Source organism: Pezoporus wallicus, unplaced genomic scaffold (assembly GCF_028554395.1).
Source record: "Pezoporus wallicus isolate ANWC-B61680 ecotype Strahan unplaced genomic scaffold, APGP_CSIRO_Pwel_v1 contig_6580, whole genome shotgun sequence".
Taxonomy (NCBI): Eukaryota; Metazoa; Chordata; class Aves; order Psittaciformes; family Psittacidae; genus Pezoporus; species Pezoporus wallicus.
In genome coordinates, this window is record NW_026635844.1 from 1,425,264 (window position 1) to 1,450,192 (window position 24,929).

The 24,929-nt window shown below is 35.2% G+C and overlaps 1 protein-coding gene across 4 annotated transcripts in view; it reads right to left on the reverse strand.

Annotated features, from left to right (window-relative positions):
* KIAA0825 (KIAA0825 ortholog) overlaps nucleotides 1-24,929 on the reverse strand; it is a 247,989-nt gene that overhangs the window by 177,308 nt on the left and 45,752 nt on the right. For all 4 annotated transcript variants that reach the window (XM_057398372.1, XM_057398374.1, XM_057398373.1 and 1 more), the window contains 2 exons: nucleotides 22,722-22,890; nucleotides 17,406-18,075 (listed from right to left, as the gene is read on the reverse strand). In XM_057398372.1, coding sequence (XP_057254355.1) covers nucleotides 17,406-18,075; nucleotides 22,722-22,890 — 839 coding nt within the window. The remainder of the gene's footprint in view (nucleotides 1-17,405; nucleotides 18,076-22,721; nucleotides 22,891-24,929) is intronic.

Sequence of the window (24,929 nt, forward strand, 5' to 3'; positions counted from 1 at the left end):
CCGTTACCCCTCGTCCTATCACTACAGTCCCTAATGAAGAGTCCCTCCCCAGCATCCCTATAGGCCCCCTTCAGATACTGGAAGGCTGCTATGAGGTCTCCACGCAGCCTTCTCTTCTCCAGGATGAACAGCCCCAACTTCCTCAGCCTGTCTTCATAGGGGAGGTGCTCCAGTCCAATGACAATCCTTATGGCCTTTCTCTGGACCTGTTCCAACAGTTCCATGTCCTTTTTATGTTGAGGACACCAGAACTGCACACAATACTCCAGGTGAGGTCTCACAAGAGCAGAGTAGAGGGGCAGGATCACCTCCTTCGACCTGCTGGTCACGCTCCTTTTGATGCAGCCCAGGACACGATTGGCCTTCTGGGCTGCAAGCGCACACTGCCGTCCCATGTTCATTTTCTCATCAACCAGCACCTCCAAGTCCTTCTTCGCAGGGCTGCTCTGAATCTCTTCTCTGCCCAACCTGTAGCTGTGCCTGGGATTGCTCCCACCCAGGTGTAGGACCTTGCAGTTGACATGGTTAAACTTCATAAGGTTGGCATTAGCCCATCTCACAAGTGTATCATTCCTTCCCTCCAGTGTATCAACCAAACCACACAGCTTGGTGTCATTGGCAAGCTTGCTGAGGGTGCACTCAATCCCACTGTCCATCTTATCAGAGACCATCTGTCTGGTTCTATCTGGAAAGAAGTCCTCAGGAGGTAAGAGTAAGCACTTTCATCACCTGGATCAATCAACCTTCTAAACTAGGGGTTACAGATGGAACCTATATGAAAATATACTGAATCTCAAGTTTATGCTCAGATCTCATCCAAGCCTCCTGACAACAAAAAGCAGAAAATGCATAGTACTTACTAAAGCAGCAGGAAAGCCTCAAATGCTGGCAAGTCTAAGGAAGAAATATGGCCATTTCAAATGCTAAATACCTAAGAAGAGGTCCTTAGTGAAGGCATCAATGCCACAACTGTAAGTAATAAAAGCTATTCATTGGGGAAAAGCAGAAGAAAGAAAGTCTGGTCATAAACTCCATTTAAATACATGAAACAAGCACATCCTCCAAATTAAGGTTGTATTATGATAAGCATACCTCAATAATCATATCACAGAATCATAGAATAGTTAGGGTTGGAAAGGACCTTAAGATCATCTAGTTCCAACCCCCCTGCCATGAGCAGGGACACCTCACACTAAACCATCACACCCAAGGCTCTGTCCAACCTGGCCTTGAACACCGCCAGGGACGGAGCATTCACAGCTTCCTTCGGCAATCCATTCCAGTGCCTCACCACCCTCATAGTGAAGAATTTCTTCTTTATATCTAATCTAAACTTCCCCTGTTTAAGTTTTAACTCGTTACCCCTTGTCCTATTCACTACAGTCCCTAAATTTGATCTACTTTTTTTTATAAATCATTAGATCTAAACAATCTAAGCATCTGTTCCATCCTTGCCTATTATGCAACCAAAACACTAATTTAGTTCTCAAAATTCTCACAAAGGTGTTTTAACATTTTAAGATAAAATCCATGGGTCTTGCATTCCTTAACATACAGTTAATACATGTTCTTAAGTAAATTTAAGACAAAAAATTCTACAATCTGTATGGACAAACTCTTCAGATGCATTTTCAAATGTTCTAAACCCAAATGAGTTTACTCAGCTTATGAGTAATTTAGAACAGAATCATAGAATCACAGACTAGTTTGGGTTGGAAAGGACCTTCAGATCCTCCAGTTCCAACCCCTCTGCCATGGGAAGGGACACCTCACACTTGACCATGTTGTCAAGGCTCTGTCCAACCTGGCCTTGAACACTGCCAGGGATGGAGCAAGCACCGCTTCTTTGGGCAACCTGTTCCAGGGCCTCACCATCCGACAATAAAGAACTTCTTCCTTATATCCAATCTAAACTTTTCCCTTGTTTAGGTCTGAACACTTGTCCTATCGCTACAGCCCCTGATGAAGAGTCCCTCTTGGGTATCCTTGTAGGCTCCCTTCAGATACTGGAAGGCTGCTATGAGGTCTCCATGCAGCCTTCTCTTCTCCAGGCTGAACAGACCCAACTTTTTCTCCCCATTTTCATACAGGAGGTGCTCCAGCCCCTGATCATTCTCATGGCCTCCTCTGGATTTGCTCCAACAATGTTCTTCTTATGTTAAGGACACCAGAACTGCACACTGTGTTCCAAGTGGGGTCTCACGAAAGCAGAGTAGAGGGCAGCATCACCTCTTTACCTCTTTGGTCAGTCTCCTGCATGACTAACCTCCTGTTGGTCATGCTACTTTTGATGCAGCCCAGGATATATTTGACTTTCTGGGCTGCGAGCACACACTGCCAGCTCATGTTCAGTTTCTCATCACACAACATCTCCAAGTCCTTCTCTGCAGGGCTGCTCTGAATCTCTTCTCTGCCCAAGCTGTAGCTGTGCTTGGGATTGATTCGGCCCAAGTGTAGGGCCTTGCACTTATCATGGTTAAACTTCATAAGGTTGGCATCAGCCCACCTCACAAGTTGGTCAAGGTCCCTCTGGATGGCATTCCTTCCCTGCAGAGTATCAACTGAACCACACAGCTTGGTGTCATCAGCAGACTCAATTCCACTGCCAATGTCGCCAACAAAGATGTTGAACAGGATTGGTCCCAACACTGACCCCTGAGAGACATCACTCTTTGTCCGTCTCCAACTGGACATCGAGCCATTGAGCCCTGTGTCAGATAAACACAGGGTTTTCCTGTTTCACTGCATGAAAGATGGCATTTGGTTAACAGTAAATATTTAGATTCAGATGCTGAGACTGCAGAGATCAGCATGTAGTGCAAGCACACCCTACAAAATATAAACGCTGGCATAATTTTTAAGAACCAGGTTTAGTGATTTACTCATGAAGATTAACTAGAAAACAACAAAAATTACATTAGTTTTCGCATATGAAGTTACACACACAAAATTCAGATATTTATTTAGACTTCTGGTAGCCTTCTAAGGGTTCAAAACTTCAAAACTGCAGATAAGCATGCTGCCTTGAATTATATTTATTCTTGTATCTTGGGCTTGAAATGCTAGACTGAAAACAATTTTAACCTAACTAGCTGGCAAACCCCTTCTTCTATCAACTACCAAGAAAAATGCATAACTCAACATTTTTATTGAAGTATGAAAAACACCACACTCCAAACAAATTAATGGTATCTTTACTGAAGTTTTTAACACAAAATCCTGAGAATAGAGAGTAATAAAAAGTGGGTTTCACTTCAACTAATTAGTACAAATTTTAGTGCAAAATATGTTTAATTTGAAAAACTACAAGCACCTCAAATAAGTGTGGCTAATAAATAAGAATCTCTATGTGAGAAAAACATAAATGCACAATCGTGTAAGAACAGCTATACTGGGTTCAGCTACAGTGTTTTATTCCAGTATCCTGGGCTTCAACAGTGGCTGAGAAAGGAAGACCAAATAAAAATATAACAAGGAAACCATTTTTTCTTCAGTATTTTTTCCTCAGAGCTTACCTAGTTCTTGACCACTTGTAGCTGGGTAGCTTTCACAGACAGATGTAACATACATTAATAGTCTGGGTTTCTATCTCATCAATTTCTCCAGTTACCCTTCAACCCTTTCTACATTTTTAGTACCCATAACATTTTGTAGAAAGAAGTTTCACACTTTACCTAAACTGTGGGTTAACAAATACATCATTTGGTTTGTTTGAATATTTAATCTTCTAGCTTCACCTGTTGTCAACTAGTTTTAAGAATCAGTCAACTACTGAAACCTGTTTATTTTATAATGCCTGTATTTTATAGACATCTATTGTATCACACAATTAGATTTTGTTTTCAAACTGAGGAACTTTAGCTTGCTTATTTCTCCTTTTATGGAACTTGTTCTACATTTTTATCACCCTGTTACCCTTTAAGTCTCTTCTGCTTTTTTCTACAACTAAAAAAAAAAGTGTTTATAGGATATAGTCTAGTGAAATAGGCAGCAGCAATACTGTAAAAGAGACACATACAGATTACTAATGAAATCACCGACAATTTTGCAACAATAATAGTGAAATTAATATCTCACCTTCTAACAAGAAAAATACATTGTAGAGCTAATTCTACTCACTATTAATTCTAACAAAAAAACCAGCATGTCATTCAAATATTAAGGTCAAATTCCATGTTGATGCAATATATCTTGAACACTAAATCTCAGTCTTCTTTTACATATTTGTATCTAAAGATACTTTCTGCAAAATAATGTGACCACTTGGGAGCTCTTAGAAATAAAAAAAGACAGTATTAGAGAATTTTACTTCACAAGTGATGAGAAGCACCCATATGAATTCTCAGTCAGCTAGTAAGTTAATTAAAACATTTTTCAAGCAACATCGAGTGACACACGTTCAATAAAGCACTTGATCATAGTGCCTGAGCTTCTTTTAAATACTTATATTCAGTAGCAAGATATCTGCCTTACAACTTAAAAAAGATTTGCCCTCATCTCTAAAAAGGAAGCGGCATGAGAAATAAGGCTCTGCTAGATCTAATGACCTGTGCACACTTGCTAACTTCCAATTCTATAGCATGCTTCAGAAGTGGTATTTTCCTCAAAGCTGTAGCTCTTGAAATCATTAAATAAAGTGTTTCCAATTTCCTTGGTTATAGCCTGGAAGCATTTAAAATCTCAAAAGGCATAAGAAAATATGCATATGAATAAATCCCATAACTTTAGCATAACTTTTGTGATTCTTTTTGTGTGTGTTTTGCTTGTTTTTTGCTTTTTTTTTTTTGTTGTTTTTTTGGTTTGGTTTGTGTTTTTTTTTAAATGAGCATATTATGCTATATGTTTTAAACAAGTTTGCATTCACAAGATCTCAAAAAACTGAATGGCCAGTTCTGATCATATCAACCCATCCAGGCATGTGACACAGTAAAGTGCGGTGCAGAAATCCCTGCATCATAGGTGACCTGGCTGTGGATGTTCAAGAATAGCTACACTAAGACAGTATTGCTCTCAGATTAATTAGCCTTACTACTTAGTGTACAGAGCCACATGACTAAACTGCTTCTGAGACTCATGGTGGAATCCTTGGAAAGCAACCCGATGACTGCCTTCTTCAGTGATTACAGTGGGGATTTCTCCCTCAGCAGGAACCAAGGGTTTAAAACCCTTTTAATCAATTTTACTATAAAATACCTTCCCAATACATTAAATATTATTCCCCTGCCCCCATTTATAAGGCTTAATTTCATATAAGATAGATCTAAAATACTGCTCTGTAAAGGACACAAGAAAGTGATGTAAGGGATTTCATCCAGTAAAGCTATTTGAGGAAGAAAACTGAAAAAGTGTAATATTAAACTTAAAATCTACCTACAACTTATGTACAAATAATAAAGCCTTTTCATAAATGGAACTAACATTTTGTTAAATCTGAAAAGAAATACCCTAATAAAGCATTAGAAACTCAGCTGCTGATCGTCACTGTGTACAGGGATATTTCAAGGGGTAAATTTTCAGAGCAGTGCACAGGGAGTTACATACATAAATTCCATTAACAATACTGTGTTCCTCAACTCTCAGCAATATTAACTTCTAAGTGATGCTATAACTATTATAACAATCTTGCATTTATGACAGCATTCATCTGCACACTATCTCCTAAACAAAACTTGTATATAAACTGTATTATTCTTTCATTTGCATTTACTAATGATATATTCAATTTCTATGGACATCTGCTCACAGTTTTCCCAAACTGCATGCTGGTGTATGTTTTTTAATGTAACTCATTTAAATAATGTAATGTAAAGGTTTAAATAATTACTATTGCTGGATATAATCACTAATTTCTTCATACTGTAAGAGACAACTTAATATTTCTGCATAGCAGATGTAATACACAATATTACACAGAATTAAATTATTACAAACAGTGCCAGCAGTTTTCCATACACAGTACTTAAGATAATTATAAAAAATCATCTTCATTACTGCATGCTAGGATTTTTTTAACAGTTTAATTTGGAGAGGTTACAAGATACATTCAAATCACACAGATACAATTACTGTAAAGCCAAGGAGCTATAAAATGTTCCCAACCAAATCCCTTTGACCCTGCTAATGTCTGTTCCTTGTTAATCTAAGGCAAACATTGTTTGTAGCACACATTTGTTATGGAATATGAAAAAAAGAAAGGAAATCCCTTAACAGTTGTTATTGATTCCAGCATTTACTGACTCAAAGTTAAGTGCCGTTTACAAAACAGAACAGATGCAGATGCTGACAAAAAGGTAAACAATTGTTGCATGGCTTACTGCCAGATTCTAAGCCAATATATTAAACTCCAAGTGAAGCACATTTCCCCTACAGATTGCACTTATTGCCACTTCATTTATTCTGCGCTCTGTCTCTCTACTGCTGTGCCTGGCACTAAGCTATTTTCAGTTCTTTGATGACCCCTGAGGCTTACCACTACCTCACACAGCCATTAGTGAAGGGAATTGCATGTGTCTGACACGGCCTGAAACCAATTATTTGATATTTTCTTCAGAATGATGCCCAACTCTGTTGGGAATGAGCAATCATGAAATAATTTACCTCTTGATTTAATTTTTTCCTGCACAAATTAGTTGTAGCCTGAGCTAGCTATGCACATCTCTCTCTTATCAAGATTCTATTGAAATGATGAAAAAGGGAAGGGGGGTGGAGAGCTGAATAGGTTGGGAAATCCTGCTTTAAAAAGGCATTGACAAGTTTATCAGATATACTGATCACATGTGCTCTCTGTTGATTGAAACTGACAGACCTATAAAGAACTATAACTGTAGCAAAGGAAACTGCACGGATGCAAACTGTTATGAGTGTTTAAGCTTTTTTAAACACCTGTCTTGCTTTGCAGCTCTCTGTTAGTTCCAGTGAAACCCAGGAGCCCTGGGACAATGTGATAAAGCAGCTTACACAAACAAACTAGAGGGCAGCTTACTTTTGTCTGGTGGCTTTTTTTTTTTTTAAAAAAAAAGAAAAGGTCATAGATGCACAGAGAGAAAACATTTTCTTATTAGATACCACTGTTAACTTGTGACTTTTGTAAGTGCTTATACTATACATCAATACTGTGCAAGTGTCACAAAAAAAAAAATAGTGGAATAAGGGATCTCAACTTATGTATAAACATGGTAAGCATGTATGAATTTGCATATACTTAAGAGAGTGTGCCTGCCATAGAAAGACACGTCATTGCCAGCTATTAAACCTCAGTGAAGACTACACGAAGGTTTTGAAAGAGATTCACTATACATGAAATTGTAATAAAATCTGCTCCATCATGCCTTCACAGTTAAATAAGATCAGTTTTCACCTCATCCTGAAAATTGATTCCGTATCAGGTTGTTAGATGTTTGCTAGATGTTTGCTTACATCCTGTGTTAACACTGATTCAAAATTAAATCTTGGAACCATGATCACTGACGAACTGATAAACGAAGGACCATTGATGGAAACACAGGCTGGAAAGCAAGAACATCCGATTACGCTCTGACATCAAACTGGTGTAGTAATCTTGTGCAGATCACCTCACCAATCAGACTCCTTGACAGCATACAGCTACTTTACAAGTCCGTTGAACAAATTACAGAGACTTCCCCAAGGGCTCTGAGGATGAAGTGCCCTGTAGTAATGTTTAATAAAACTACCTTATACACAGATACCTATCTCAGCTTGCTGTGAAACCAGAGACTCAACCTGCTCATTAATTTTCAAAACCACACATATCCTCTAATAAATTAGAAGATGTTTTCATTATATACTCCAATTTCTCATAGACAATGACATTTTAAAGAATTCAAATGTAAATAAATTAATTAGTCTCTGAATAAAAAACTAATTAATTATGGGTCCATTTAAGGAATTTAGCAGTTGGTATCCAATAATTTTCTGATAATTATCATAATAATGAAATAGCAGACATTCTTTACAGTTCCCTTTAGCAGTCATTTGTAGCATTTATGGGTTTTCTTTTTTTAGGTGCTATTCTATAGTATTTATTCTGAAGTAGTGACTATTGGCAAACAGTCCTCTTTAGAAAACTCCAAGAATCAACCTGTGACAAAATGCTATTCTTCATAACATTTCTCAGTAGAACTGACACTGTATTGGCCTACCAATCACAGAAACTGGTTACACTCACTTTTGAATTGTTTGCCTGGACTGTGCACTGAGGGAGTCATCGCATTTCCTGAAGTCTTCACACACAAATAGAAAACACCAAAATAGAGTGTTTACAGAAAGCATAAATACTGAGGGAGTCTGTAGTAATCTGGACACACAACTTGTTTTGAAACAGTGGAGTCCTTGAAGAACGATAAGAAGTTAATCTCCTTCATCAGTCTTGCTGAATGAGAAATTACATACTGCCAGGTCTGCCAAAAATCCCCATGAATTCTCTTTGATAGGACTTGCATGTTTCCCTGTAAGTCATTTAAAACACTTGGCTGATAAAAAAACAACTACACTTTGTATTTGAAAACACAGTAATTAACGTATTTATTTTAATCTGATTTCAATTTCTTTAATGTCTGCAAATATAAAAATGCCTGCTAGCTTCATTTCTATCCTCAGCATTTATATTCACAGCGGAATGGCTGGGTGTCTCACAGAGACTGGTTCACTACATCAGACCCATTCTATTAAAATTAGGCTGTTAGTAACTTTCAACCAATCAGGAATTTTTATCAAGTGTTCATCATTCTTTCGTGTACTCTACACATTATATTATGTATTTCCTTAAATAATAGATTAAAGTGCCTCTGTCACTTTTGCTTTTCTTACTCCTTGGAATTTCCAAGATGGAACAGAGGCAGATGGTGACAGCTTTTGTTCTAATAAGAGAAAACACTCAAAAAAAATACTTATATTTCTGTTTCCTACCTTTTTATATTTCAAAACCCTAGTTAGGCAAAGTCATCACAAAGTACTCATTTTTAAAAGGAATATAAAAATCAGAAATAAGTCTAGGCATACAGAAAAAATGTCAGACACTGCTATATAAAAACTTCTAGAGAATTAAGTTTGGAAATTCAATCTCTTAAATATTTTGGGGATAGGCTGAAATACAAATGAAGAATTAATCATATGTCAGCATAGACGTACACATATAGGTTTCTACTCATTGAGTGAACTCTTAAAACACCTCTTTTTAGCTCATAGCACTGTGCATAACAAAACATCTAATTCCTGCACTACAGAAATTGCTGGACGTTACTAGCACATTAACAGCAAATCCATACACCATCCCTTGTACTTAAACACAAAGATTTGGATCTTAGTCAGAGAACTATCAGTGCATGAAGCTACTGAGGAAAAAGAAGTCTTGAAAATCTAAGACCAGTAACTGATCCGATTCCAAACAGTTCACAACATTTAGGGGTCCTAAAACCTCGAGGGCACTAACTGCTAACTTTCTAACGAAGAAGTTGGACCGATTTATAACCACCTTTTTCTCTAGATTAGACAGACAGGAATAACTCCATTGCCCTGCTATATTCAGCAAATGTAGTGAAAAGTATAAAATGACTGAAAGCTTTATTTTTTAAAAACTCAGCAAATAGAGCAGTCCCTTGATTGAAGATGGAGGGTTTTTTTAATATTCTAAGCCTAAGTCACAGTGAAAAGAAGATTCGTGTTCTAACTTAGCATGTAATATCCATCTTGTGGATGTAACACACTCAAACACATAATTTTTTGCAAAACTATTATGATTAAAATACTTTTGTCCTTTAAAATTTAAATTTGCTCTCTAAATACACATTACCTCAGAAGAGGTTCTCTGTCTTGACAAAAATCACAGCCAGGACCATTTAATTAACTTGTGATTATATGACAGTAGATGCATATACTGAAGATTTCTGTAACAACTTTCTTTTCAATGAATATAGCAGGAGCTTCTTTAAAACACATGTTTGAAGACTTCTCTTATCTCTTTTAATTCTACACACTCTTCATGCAGGCTTATATTTTTAAGTAAGGGAACCTAGTTTGGTAAGTCTCAGATTTTGTCACTTTTTATTATTAAATATAATACTATGATATATAAACTCAAATTGACTTCTGACTACCCAGAAAGTATCAGACTGGAGAGCAAATCAGTTTCACCTTTTAAACTTGAGAGCAGAATGCAATAATTAGAGGGCATAGTGAGTTAAATGCTCTCTTCACACAATGTTCTTCCACAAGAACATGCAGGTGTGTCAAGAGGGCAAAAAGGAAGGTAATTAGTCAGTGTTTGCTAATTGTGAATATCTCAAGAAAAAAACCCTACACCCAAACAATGGAACTATGCCTCTTTCAACCTCTACAAAGTTCAGAAAACAGATTTGCTGCTGGAAAACAGATTTTCCTCCTGGAAAAGAAGATGTGGAAGAACTTCATCAGGACACAACAGTCTAATAAAATACAACCCAAAAAAGTACCAAGAATTTTATGCTTATATATAAATAATTTGAAAAAGAAAGTGTTTACTTATTAAATGAAAACCATGAAAATAAAAATTTGGGATGGATGGGCATCTTTTCAATATGATGAAGAGTCAATAATGAGATTTCACTGCCTGTCTTCATATTATGGGCTTAATAAGTAATTTCAAGCAACTGATCTAAAAAGAAGGAAGGTATTCAGGCATGCTACCAGCCTTGAAATTCTGTCAGTTCAACTAACATTTCAGTAACTTAGATACTGTTATCTTACCCCTTAATATAGGCTTAAAAAGTAACAAGCTTAATGCTTTTGTAATCTTCATGAAAATGTCATTCTCCCGCTAGAAACACATTTGTGGTCCTGAGGTATTATGTTCATATGGCCTTTAAAAAAAGTGCCTCTTTTTTATTAAAACTTCAACTCCGTATGTTCAAGCAGATGGTTTTATTTTCTCCTCAGTACTACTCATATTTCCATTTAATATAATTGTGCAACAGAAATCAAATACAATAGTTGCAAGGAAAAGAAATAAACAAAATGTGACAGGCTATGAAACACATTATTTCCTATATTAAATGCAAAGACATTTATTTTGTTTCCCCTGAGTAATATTATCTTGTTTTGGCTGTCAAAATTTTATAGGCTTCCCAAGGAACAAAGACAACTGCAGAAATCTGCATCATATACGTACGTCCACTAGTTTTCAATTTTAATTTCCTGATATAAAATCCCACCAACACTATTTGCGCCATTATTTTAAATACATGACAATTAAACCTATTGAATATCTCAGTATTGATGGGCTCATAATACAGTAGAAATAGCTGGTATTTATGAAGTAAAACTAATAATGACATCTGCATTCCTACTTGATACATCTGTGGTGCCTATGTAATTTTTGCTGATGTCATGTTTTCTGTGAAGGTTATATATGCATAAGAAAGAAGGGCTATGGTTTTACTTCCTCACCTTTAATGGATGGAAACTGTAGGATTTTTCACTCCATCTATGTAAGATATGGCAAGGACTGTGCCGTACATCACCACGTGCAGTGCAGCTCCAATAGTCAGCAGCTGCAAAGCCCATGCACCATTCTTTCCATTAACTGATACATACCTTGTTTCATACAGGCCTCTCAAGACCTGTTCCTATAAAAGCTGTCACCAGGTTCTCTGCAGTGTGACAGAGAGTGTGGAAATCGAAGAGAGGAGGAGATGCCAAGCAGGTGAAAATATAATGGAAGCACATCACCTACTGCTGTCATGCAGAAACAAAACCAGCACATCCATCAGAAGGGATAAGCAGATTATTGTGGGCATGCTGGAGTAGGAAAGAAAAGAAGTATGTGCAAGGAAGCCAGGAGGCAAAGTTTCAGTTTCTGTTACAATTCTTTCATTTTTGTCTTTATAATGTCTATCAGTCCCTACAATAGATATGTAGGTCTTGAAATATTTTAAAGCTTAAATTTATGTAAAACCCCCTTTAAATAAACCTCCATAATTAACCTTTAAACTTTGTATTTCTAAAATGCTTAGCCCTTAGCAACAGATTATAGATATAACTGAAAACTTGCTTTTATTAATGCAATGATCAGGAGAATACAATGAACTGCTGAGGCAGGGTGTGATACTGCGTATTACAATCTGTAATCCATATGGGCTACTTTACAATAGCCTGGTGTACTTTAAAGAATGCAACAGGACTTTCCAGGGGAGAACAGCAGTAAGCCAGGTGACTGAGACACCTCCCCCTTCTAAAAAGCCAGATTTCAACAATGTACTACAGATAAAAAAACATCATGGAAAAGCAACATAAATACTGTGAATTATCTGCTATAGACTGTAATCTGGTCAGCAATTTCAAAAAAGGTGCAAAGACATAAATATTAATTACATGAAACTAAGTTTGGAATACTTCAATTTCCAGATATAAATGGGGGAATAAATTATACTAAAGTTATTGGCTCCTAATTATTCTCAGACATGAGTAACTGCTTTTTTTTTTTTTAAATCGTGCAGTCACAAAACCAGCAGATATCAATGCTACTTTCAGCATATTTTTGATAGATAAGAAGGAGATCATGGAAGACTGGTTGCAGGAAATAATGGTGGCTGGAGAATCACAAATCAAGTGAATTTAAATTAAATGGAAGGATAAAAGAAAGTCTGAAACAAAGGTTCTTTATTTCCAAGGGAAGAAATGGTAAACCAGGGGAAATAAAGCCATGTGCACATGAATGTAGAGAAATCAAATTTAAGTCAAATGTGCAAAACTTCAAAATTCACATTTCAAGTTAGCTGGACAATAAATGCCTAGGAATATGCAAAGATAAGTGACCTTAAAAACAAATTTTCCTTACCATGGAAAGGAAATTAATTTCATGTCCCAAAATTACCCTCATTTCAACAAGTTACTCCAAAGCCTGTTTCTTTTCTTGGTCTGAGCTCCACCCCACAAACGTAGCTCCTCTGAACAATACTGAGTCCTTGTATTCAAGTTTAGATATATGTCATATTCACATTAGGTGTTCCATCAACACAATATATTCCTTAGGAACTCATGAATATGTAAAGATAGTAAGTTTTATATATCACAATTTAAATCACAGTTTGCATTCGAATATGTCTTTGCAATAAAATGGAAGTTGGTCATATTCTGGAAAAAGAAAAGAGAAACCTTCTGGACACATAAGAGGGTTACATACTGGAATAAAAGTGTAAAATATAAGTATTAAAATATATCAGTAAAGGTAATTTAATTACTTTGTAGCTAAAATATACTTAGTCACATCTGTGCCACTTCAGTTTTACTCTATTTTGGAATAGTATTTTCTTAAAAATAATCAACTATTGATTATTAGATCATTAGATATGAGAGCCTATTTAAGGATCTCTGGTAAGTTTGTGACTAAATATAAATATGAAGGCAATTAATTAGTGTATGTCACAAAAAATAAAACTCATGGCTCTAATCTCTTTTAGTTTTAACCATATGAAATTTAAAAACAGGCTAATTAGTCTCCACATACATTTACACTCTCTCTGTAGATATATTAAAAAAACAGAAACAAATAATACCAAAGAAAACCTTCCACAAATATATAAAACATGTATAATTTCGTGGGTTTTAAGTTTCTTTGGCTGATATCACTTATAAAAGCAGATGTGCCTTCATGTAAAAAAGATGAAGGATTAGGATAGTTTAGTAATGCCCAATTAAACTAGCTTAACATTTCTGTAAACAAAGAATCATGAAAAAGGTTCAAAAGGTAAAAGTATAATCCACATTTAATAGACTTTATGCAAATAATTTCTGAAAAACATCACACTGGAAATTGAAGCAAAAAATCATAAGAGATAAGCTGTAAACCAGCTGCTTGCGTGTTTTTTCCCATACTATGTTAACAGATACATAATGTTGTTAGTTTTTTAAATACTGTAACATTACATATTTTTTTGAAAGACACATATGATTAGTATGACATAAAGGCTGAAACATCATCTTACAAAGTTACATCAAAAATGTAAGACGAGTAAGAATCATTTCTTGGATATCATTTTAGCAAATCAGAAACACCAATTATGTGCTCAGAGTACACATAGCACAGAGAAATTAAGACCCATACTAGGTAAAAAACCTATTACAATAACTTAGCCAAAACACTAATAGTTTGTAAAACCTGCACTGTTAAAATAGAATCACTGACTTAAGAGGGAACAGGATAAAGTTATACCATAAAACCACCTGCCTCCTAAAGTTAACAATTAAAGACGCCAAGCTGCAAAGAATTTTCCTCTTTTCCCATTTTCCTAGCTTATCTCTAAAACAATGCTCATCCTTAATCTTGATAAATGGATACAATCTCATTACAGTACTTGACAAAGAACTGTTCTAATACAGTATGAAAACAAGAATGTTAATTCCTTCACAAATAGATTGTTATAAATGAAATACTTTAAAGATTCATAATGCTGTCAAACCTTGTTATAGTCTGCCTGTATTTTCCTGACAGAAATAGGTCATCTAAAGTTTTCTGAGGTTATAACATTGCTCATTATTTTATGTTACTTTTTTACTCTCCTATGTAGTAGGATCAATTACAGCAGGACTTACAAAAAAATCAACCAAACCAATGAACGCAAAAAAAAAAACAAATACAACTCAACAAACAAAATATCACATTTCCCTGAGGGTAGACAAAGTAAGCACAAATCATTTTTTCACCTCCGGGATAACAGTTCCAATTGAACTCCCTAGATTAGATTATTTTGCTGTTCTGAAATATACTGCTTTGGTGGTTCCCACAGGCAGAAGCAACATGCATTAAAAAAAAAAAAAAAAAAAAAAAAAAAAGGAAAACAAGAAACAGATTTGTATAACTGTCTCTCAACTAAGAAAAAAAACGAAACTCTTTTCTTCCTTTTCTCCCCTTCCATACATACTCCAGCATGCTTTTTTCTTTTTCAATACTCAACAGATTTGGTATCACAGTCAACTTATTCAAGGCAACTTATTAAAACTGTCTTTTAACCACACTGATGTATAAGTACAGATGTCCACTCTCAATTGTGGGAGGGTAGCAAAGGTATCAGAATTAAGTACGAATTCCAAGCAGCAACAGCCGCTAAGCACCTGCCAACCACTATAAAACTCCAAAACCAGTTACTCTGTCGAACTTTTTCCAGAATAGTTATTTCAGTGTGAACTGCCACGTGAACACTCTAATTCCAAAGGAAAAGAGCCTTCTTCTGACTTAGTGTAGTAAAAATGTAGCATATTCAAAAATTTGTAAAAGAAATTTTTTTCCAGAAAAAGTTCTTCATAGAAGAGCATTTTCAATAATACACATAAACTTTTCAATAATTGTTTTGTTAATGATACAAGTATAAATGTTGCTTGAATTTATAAATAACAACAAATAATAGCCTATGTCATGTCAACCAAATGAAAAAAAAAAATAATCCTGTGTTACTTCACAACTCTGACCCCTATTTTGCTCTAGCCTGCTGACGTCATTCACTGTTGTTCTGTTGTTTGGCTGCCTGCAGCCTATAACCAGAGATCATCTAGAACAGTCTGATGCTGTAGAAAACTAGTAAAAGAGATTGCAAGGAAATCAATGCTTGCCTCCCAGACCAACCTCCTGAAGAAAAACAGTATGAAGCAGTACACAGTGCAGAGGTGAAAACATGAGTGTTACAGCCACTGTGAAGAAAGTAATTTTGAGGATTAAATGATATTAACCAGCACCACTTCTAAACACATTTTATGAGAGCTAAGAGGATAGCTGCTGCACCTGCAAATCTGACCTTTAATATATTTCAAATTAAAGTAAATCTTTCAAAGTTGCAAGCAGGTACCAAGATTTAATTTTTTATCTTCCTCTTTTTTCTCTGAATGTATAACAGAACTGTGGAAATCTGTCCTGATTTGCTGCACAACAGCATGTAAAGACACATCTTGTGGCAAGGAAAATTTAAGTAGAAGAACCTAGACTATTTCACTAGAAAATTTAAGTAGAAGAATCAAGACTATCCTAATAGATACAGAAACAGTTAACGTGTGCCTCTATAGAGAGCCACCCTGACTATAAATCAGTTTAATCTGCATGCGTTAGATGCAAAATGGAGATAACAGAACTTCCCTATCTTTGTGAGCTGTTTTGAGATTGAAAGAAAAACAAACTTAAAAACTTCCAGTTCCATATCAGTCATTTGTCAACGAATCCTTTCACTGTGACCCATCTCACTATGTGACTCAAAGATACACTTCCAGTCATTTTTCATAACTCAAGTTTACCCTCACACTACTTCTCCTTGCTTCCCACCAACACTCCATCCCACTAATATATCAACTTTATGTTAAAATTCTCACCCTTCCACATAATTTGTCTGCATGCCTTCTCACTTACCTTCTCTTACGTATGTTCCACATACTTCTCCATACTTCAGCTCTTGTTGAAAAGTTATTTCTGCATTTCTTCCAGTGTAATTTCTAGTTGACTGACACTAACATGTATATTGACTTTAAAACTCACAAGAGAGTAACTTTATTCTGTGTAGAGCTAGCAAATAATCACCCCACTCACCTTTTGTGTATGTTGTACTACCCAAAGATCTATCTTTGGTTTCTCTATTTTTCACATGATTCTAAACTTTTAATGTTTTTTGTCTGCAAACTACTTCACCTTTATCGGAGGCTATGTTTTGAACAAACAGCTCTTGCATATTGAACTACGTGATGAAAATTTCCATTCTGTATGACTTTTTTTCTAAAGTTCTGATTCCTTTTTTATAAATTTACATGTCAGACTCACCAACTCTGAAAAGTATAGAAAATATCACACCTATAACAGACTCCTTTCCTGCCTTAAATTCCTTAGAACAAGAAGAAAGAACCAGGTAGCATTAACACTGATTTACTGTATTTTCACAAGATTAGAAAACATATTATTTATTTTAGAATCTGTATAGTAATCTTTTGGGTCTGCTCTGATGTACAAATCTGTCTATTTTATGGTGGCATTATTGTACAGACTTTCCTATAATATCCTTTAAGCTTGAAAACGAGGGTGTAGACAGCAGAGGAGTTTGAATTCTCTTAAAGCCGGATTAAATAGTTCTTATTCTATTATACATTTCAGCAGTTGGAGTAAGTTAGACTGAAAAAAATTAGTATGATGTGACAATTTTATCCAGTGAATTATAACTGTGTTTCTATATACATAAGCACAAGATACTCTCCCTAACTTTAAAACATTTTTCATCCCAGTTTTGAAACAGTCTATAATTCAACTGCAATAATATGATTAAAACATAAAGCTGCAATTAACAATCTCAGGCCTCTCCCTTCATTGGAAATAATAATGTACACTAAAAAAGTAGTATAATTAAAATAGTATCTAACTACAATGGACAAAAAACAAGGCTACTAACCCACAGCATGAACTGCTCCTCTATGCTTCTTTGAAATCTTGTTTGCCTTAACTATATGTAGAGCATTTTCTTTGAACTGCAGCTCACAAAGTCTTTCAAGAAGAACTGTCATTTCTTCAGTGATGGTAACCAGATAAGTTTCATTAACAAATTTCAGTGATGAAGAAGGATCAATAGTTCCACATAGCAGATACAAATCTTCTTTTATCATTGTGCACAATGTAGGTATGGAACTTTGGTAACCATGAACCACCTTATCGAAGTTTGTTTCACCACAGCTAGACAAAATACAGTTTTGCAGAAGATCTCTAACAACACTTTTTTGCATATTTTGATACTTCGCTAAGATTTCTGATTCAGGGTAAAGAAATAGAAGTTGCTGTATGTACTGAGTTTTAAACTCCATTTGCTGTTCTAAAGCATTAGTAGCTGTTTCTTCTTGACTATGCAGTCTGTTTACTAAAAATCTTCGAAGATGCAATCTCACATCATCCCAGAGAGATTTCACATCCATAGCTGAATCCTCCTCAATGGCATGAAGGGAAGAAGTCAACTCAAAAGACTTCCCACTTGGAGTACACGGAAATGAGACACCACACTGACTAGAGAGATCCAGAAGGAAGTGAAGTATCATTTCTTCTTGATTTTGCTCATTCTTCAGCAAGCTTTGCTATGAAAAGTAAATCAGAGTATTTTAGATATGTTCTGTTAATTCCGGTTCATAAAATAAACAGTTTCATGCTATGGTATCAAAGGTTTCTAATGCTACTTATCTTACCAGCAAATAAGAAACTATTATATAAGCAACAGAAATAAGAAAGCTTGTTTTTCCATGGATTTCTGTGCCAATCCATCTCCTTTTCTACCTGCTCCAATAACTCGCATTCATCTTCCCATCCTTCTTACATCCTCAAACTCTTCTCTTTACCAATTCTAACTGCAATTCAAAGGAAAGCTTTGGAAAGCTCATTAGGTAAGACTTCACATCCTGTTGTGGTCTGCACACACATCTTCGAAAGAAAATGATATGAAAATGACTCAAGACTTATACAGATAATGACAGGTTTTGTTCATCAAACCAAGACAGGAATTTATAAAATGAAATATTGCTGCTTTATATGTTCTGGCTCAACAACCATCAAAAAGGCCACTCTAAGGATAAAATAAACTTCTCAGGACCCCCTTAAAGAACTAAAACTGAAAACTTGCAAAGAACTGAACAGGCTTAGATCACACAGGGCAGAGTAAGAAGCTGTGTATCCTGTCAAATCAAGATTTAGATGAATACATTAACAATTTATCAAAATCCTCTTTTGCTTGCAGACAAAAAACCCTGACTTTTTATAAACACATTTCCGGAATCTTCAACATTTTTCCTATTTGAGGTTGGATGTGGCCACAGTTCTAGGCCAAATTTGTAAGGCTCTTCTCTCAATCCTGAAGCTACACTAGAGGTGCCTACAAATTTCCCTATCACAGTCACAAGAAAACTGAGTGACAATGATGGTATTCTTGATTTTCTGGGTTTCAGAAACCAAACAGGCAAGTCTTACGTGAATCAGAACATAGAAACCTCCTTCCTTACTCCCCTGCCACCTACCACCTACCACTTCTCTCCAACACAGAAAAGCATTCTGGCAAATCAGTTAGGGTTAGTTCTTTCCACTAACGGCCTTCATCTGGGTCTCCAAGCTACCCTTCACCTTCAGAATTGCTCATTTATTTACCCTACAGTACTTGAGAAATATATAATTTTTTTTTTAATTTTGAAAGAGAAATAAATCAAATTTGGTACTACAGAAATATTTCCAAACAAATAAAAAAAAAATTGTACAATTTTTCTACTGTATCAAGCTTTTATCAACACAAAACTCACAAAAATATAAAAAAAAATTTAGAATGAAAGCTTCAATAGGCTTTTTTTTTCCCTTCATGTTTTTGAGTCACAAAAAATTTTAGTATCACACCTCAAATTCTTTGTTTCAGATGATTCAAAACCATTGCACTCTCATGGAAGAAACCAAGAGTTTAACCTTTCAATTGCCCTCTACTTTGGCATACGCCATGGTGAAAATAAAAAAAAAAAAAAAAGACTTGCACCACAGTAGCTAACTCTGAACAAAAGACGGAGAGTATACTGCCTCCCATAAAAGAAAGTCTTAAAAATAATAGACTAGCTATTTTTCTTCCATTTTACATCTTTATTTCAGAATGTTTCCTATGAATTTTTTTCCTTACAAGCTGGAAACACATGGGGAAGAATGCATAACAAAGGAAATTATCAGTCAAATATCCTACAAAAATGTGCAGATAACAGAAATATGTATAACTAGTTAAAATCCTAAATCATACATATCAATATGCATATACGTAAGGCTGATTTGATTTTCTGTTATTATCTACTGAAGTATTCTATAAAGTTTCGTGGTATCAAAGAGACTGTGCCTCAGTGTATAAATTGAAACCCTAATCAGCAACCACTGTGATGAACAATCAAGTCTCCACAGGTAGGCTTCCAGAGCTCAAATGTTGGTTTGTTCTTTTTTTTTAATGAATCACGCTCAAATACTACATTCTGAAATAAAGAAAACGAGAAGCTGGCATAACAGTGAATGTAACTGATGCATAAGGAATAATGATAAATCAAAAATGTCTTCCAAGCAAATCCCTACTGCTGTTTTTTAAGGTTAAGCAGAAATATTTTTATTCCTGAAAGCTAGTAAGAACCTAAGCAGTGTTTCAAGTCCTTTGCATCTTAAATTAAGGCTTAAAGATGCCATATTAGACATAGTGTTACTCAGAAAAAAAGTCCCTGAAGTGAATTCTGAAGTTCTGAAAACAGTGTCATCAAGTCTTTTTGAACATTCCCTATATTGGGACAGGCTTTCCCATTTAAAAATTAACCTGTAAAAATACTTCAGAAGATGATGCCAAAACTATTAAAAAAAAAAATAATCCAAACTAGTATCCAACAGTTTTAGAGAAGCATGAAAAGTTGTCTTATGAGAAATGTAGTGACAATAATATAGAGGAAAACATCTGCAGTCTACCAACTGGACTACTACCTACTACAGACTACTACCTATCATATCAATAAATAGGTACAATAAAATTAAGATTTCATTTAAAAAGATTTTGTCATTAGTTTAGCAGGAACGGAAATTAATGAAGATTGGTTCACAAACATATTCAGCTTTTAAATACTTAGAATTGTAAAATAGCATACAGGATGAAAATACACATAATTAAGATTTCTGGGTTTCATAAAGAACCTCTCAGTATTTGCATGACAGTTCACAAATGCATGAAAATACCACACTAATAATAAATCTAAATACAGCACTTCAGCTAAAGCACATACGGAACTCTCCACTATTTTTTTAATTGTTCCAATAGCTTAAAAGGTAAACAAAATCCATAGCACATTAAACACACATAGTAAAGGATAACAATGATTAGGGACATTTTCCTGAAGTAGAAGGCAAGTTATTATTACTGAATATGAATTATATGATACTTAATTAAAAGCTTGCTAGTGAGAAATTCAGTCAACTGAGTAATTATTTCAATGGACGAAGATACATATTTAAGAAAGGTCAGACAGTAATAATCTCATTAATGCTGGATATTACTGAAACCAGTTTACTGCAAAATTGTTTATGGAACTAAAGATTATCTACTGCAAGTATAACTTCTTACAGATGGGACTGTCTATGCTAATACATGTACACTTTTCACCTGTAGTCTCATCTACACAAGAGGCTGGATTATCCTGAGCCTGGAAACAGTGACGTCCAAGCTCCTGAGTCCCTGATGTTTTCTTGATAAACTGTGCAGAATTGAGACTTTAAGTCTTCTCACCCTTTGCTGTCCACATAGCAGCCTGCCACAGAGCCATTCTCAAGGACTAACTGTACTCCAAAGCCCACATCCAGACTGTTACGCAGCCAGTAAACTCCTGGTAAACCAAAGAGCTAGAAAGCACATTTTCTGTAAGAGATACCCCAAGTATTGCAGAGATGCGGCCATTTTAGTGTTTCCCAAACAAATGCCGCCACCTGGTGTTCAGGTATATGGTTTGAACAGACATTTCTTAAGAAGAGAGACCAAGGAACGAACAGAAGTCATCATTGCCATGCCCTCTTCGGAGCATGTAAGGAGCTAACTGGAGAAAGTGGAGTAACAAAAAGACTTCGTAAGTGAGCATTTCCTGGGATTCTCTTATTTTTTCTAGATGAAGTATGGCATCAAGGAATCTCAGACATCCTTGAGTGTGATGATTATTAACAGCAACATTCAGACTGTCTTAGAAGACGACAAAAATCTTCACTGCACAAACATTAAAGACCTGGTGTTTCTAGAGATGACTTCCTCAACTGACACAGCTTAATATTCAGTCGATTAAAGAGTGAATGAAAGATCAACAACCCCCTTTAAGAAAGAGCTGAAAAAACAAGAGGTGAGTTGATGAAGCTTGAGCTCTAGCCAGGAGGTAGTCCCAAAGGACAAAATACTCCACTTCTCCACAGCAGTTTCCCTCTGCCAATACAGCCAATCTTAATCTAAAGCTGTTCATGGCCTATAACTAAACCATGACATGGGAGTGACAAAGAAAAACCTGCTGGATACCATTTATTTGTTTTGACACTCATACATATTTACGTCATCTGAACACACACATACATAGTTTATACATATATTTGCAGGCTGTCATTTACCAAGGTATCACCCTTCATTTATCTAGCTAATTCAATTTCCCAGACTTCTTTTTCCACAGGTATTTCCTAAGGTTAACTTTTGATAAAAAATTTTGGATACAAATGGCTTCTAAAATGATGATTTATTTGAGTGAAATTTGATTTCTGGTTATATCTAGTTGTTACAAGTTGCCAGAACAAAGGATGTAGCTCCCACACGTCTAATAACAAAAAGTAGACAGATAATTAACACTTAAATAATGTACCAGGAACAATAATCTGTATTAGAGGAATTAAATTATACTGATGCAAGTGAAGAACAAGCAGCAACAGCCTCAGGGTAGACAGTAACTTCAGATGTTTTTCACCAACATGTGTTCATAAAACAGTCCTAGCAGTGCTGAATATGTGGTAGTATCAGTGAAAAGATTTTGTCCCAAGTTTGTTTATTTAAGGCATGACCAAAAGGAACCAAAACTCCCTGCTGCAGACATAAACCCAGTACTAAGCCTTATAATAAAAATTCTGGACAGCGAAGACTGAAGTGAGAATCCTAATTAACCTTAGCTCCCCCCTCCTCATCACATAACCAACTTTCCAAACATTGAAGTCTTTTTACCAGGGTCCTAAGGAACTCCATCAGCTCTCCATGGTTTGTAGGACAAGGTCTGAGAGAACTAAAATTGCAGTTGTTTAGCCACTGAAGGCAGTCAGTTGTGCTTTGCAGTATTTCATCAGGACATAGTTCATTTACTTCTGATTGCAGGTCTTTAAGACACTGGTCTATGCTAAAAAAAAGAAAAAAAAAACACAGAATTTTTTTTCAAGACTTGGAGATAAAAGCATTTTATGTACTCCATATTTGAAAAACTACATCAAATTAATGTTAACACTAGTCCTTCTTCATAGATTAAATTAGTCTTGCAAAATAAGGCCTGACTTATTTGCAGGATTAATATTTAAATACAGTTGAGCTAGAGCTAACATAAATTTCCTTTAGGACAGACTGCACCATCCTCAGTAAGTACTACCCCACTTCTCCAACAATCTTGTACTTCTCAATACTGTTGTCAGTGAATAAGACTTCATCGAACCTAAGATCTGGTCCTTGGTGTTTAATTAGCTAAAAGAGAGAACATAACCTGAGTCAACTACTATATTCAAAAGGTGAATTTGTCATTTTGCTCTTTTAGCAATCAGCAGTTGTTTCATAATACATAACATATATCAACAACTTCTGAAAAACTCACTGACATCACAGAAAATGCTGAAAAGAATTTTGGAGTCAGTTGTGCTGAGAAAGCAGATCTTTTCTTTCTTGTTTTTGTCATTAGAGTATTTGAAAGAAAACAGAGTTTGTTTTCAAGGCGCTGATCCACTCCGCAAGATTCACCTAGAATGATCACCCTATTTATGAAATCAGATGTGGCTGTTACAGTTGTTACAGGAATTTCAGTTGGACAACTTGCAAGAACAACTGAATATCCAAAATGATTTTATTTCTAGTTGTGTGGAGACTGAAAACAACAACAACAAATCCAGAAACAAATTAAGTCTGTATCTTTTCTAACAAAACCACCTTTTCAATATTTCAGAATGACTTTTTTTTTTTTTTTTTTTAAACAATGCTTGATATTTTATACAGTTTCAGTTAGAAAAGCAGTATTGACTATACCTAGGCAGATCTAGGATTAATACAAGGACAGCCAACAATATAATTGTTGCTAGTTTTGGTTTATTGAAGTACTAAGCGATTCTCACTACTATTTGAACTTCATTTTGGACTGCATTAGTTATTCCATTTATATTCTTACATAAATGGATGCAAGGTTTAATACAAATTTAGTACTTTCTATCTGCGCAGAGATATGGGATCAGATGAGACTTGGCTCTTAACAGGTATTTCAGTGTCAAATACTTTTGATCATGCTACCTTCTATTTTCATGACAACAACAAAACAACAAACGTCTATTATACTGCTACTTGCCACTCTTATTTTGTAGAGATGAAGTATGGCTGTTTTTTCTTTAACTGCTCTCTAACATTTTCAAACTTGACAATTTTTGTCAAAAGCAGACTAGAGAAGATTTTAAAAGAGAAAAGGAAGAGAAGAAAAGGAGAATGAGAGGAGAGGGAAGAAAAGAAACTGGAGAACAAACAAAATCTTTAAGCGCATTACAGGCTGGGACAAAATACCAAATTAAAGACTTCTAGTTTAAAAAAAAAACAAAAAAAAGGAAAACTTTTTTAAATTAGTAACCCCGAGTAAAGTTTTAATTTTTTTTCCTGCATAACAACTCTGTGTGGAAAGATTAATTTTCCATAAAATGTGATATTCTTTGAGGAAAATATTTTTGTGAAAAATATAATTGGCTTTGAATATGAAATTAAAAAAAAATTAAATACTACTAACCCGTAACAATTTGTAGAAGAAATCAGTGATAAGATGCATTCTGCATATCACCCACTAACTGACTTGACTTCATTTAATTCTGCCTGCAGTACTGCTTTCAGGATGCAGAAGAAGCATTTATTTGATTTTCTACTGGAGTCTCTCTTTTACTGAGTGATTTGTATTTCACTCTTTTGCAGATGTTATGCAATCTACCCTAAATTCCCATTAGCTGCCTCATTCTGATCAACAGCAATTAAGTAAATCAGTGTCATCCATACCTTGGGAAACTGAGAATGTTTGAATAGACATTTTTTAAAAACAGTGTAAAAAAATAAGCAAATGATTACACTAAATTAAGTTCAGAGATAAACAGTAGTTTGTTATTTCCTTTTATTTTTAACTTACCTGTAACAAACACGTAAGAGAGAAGT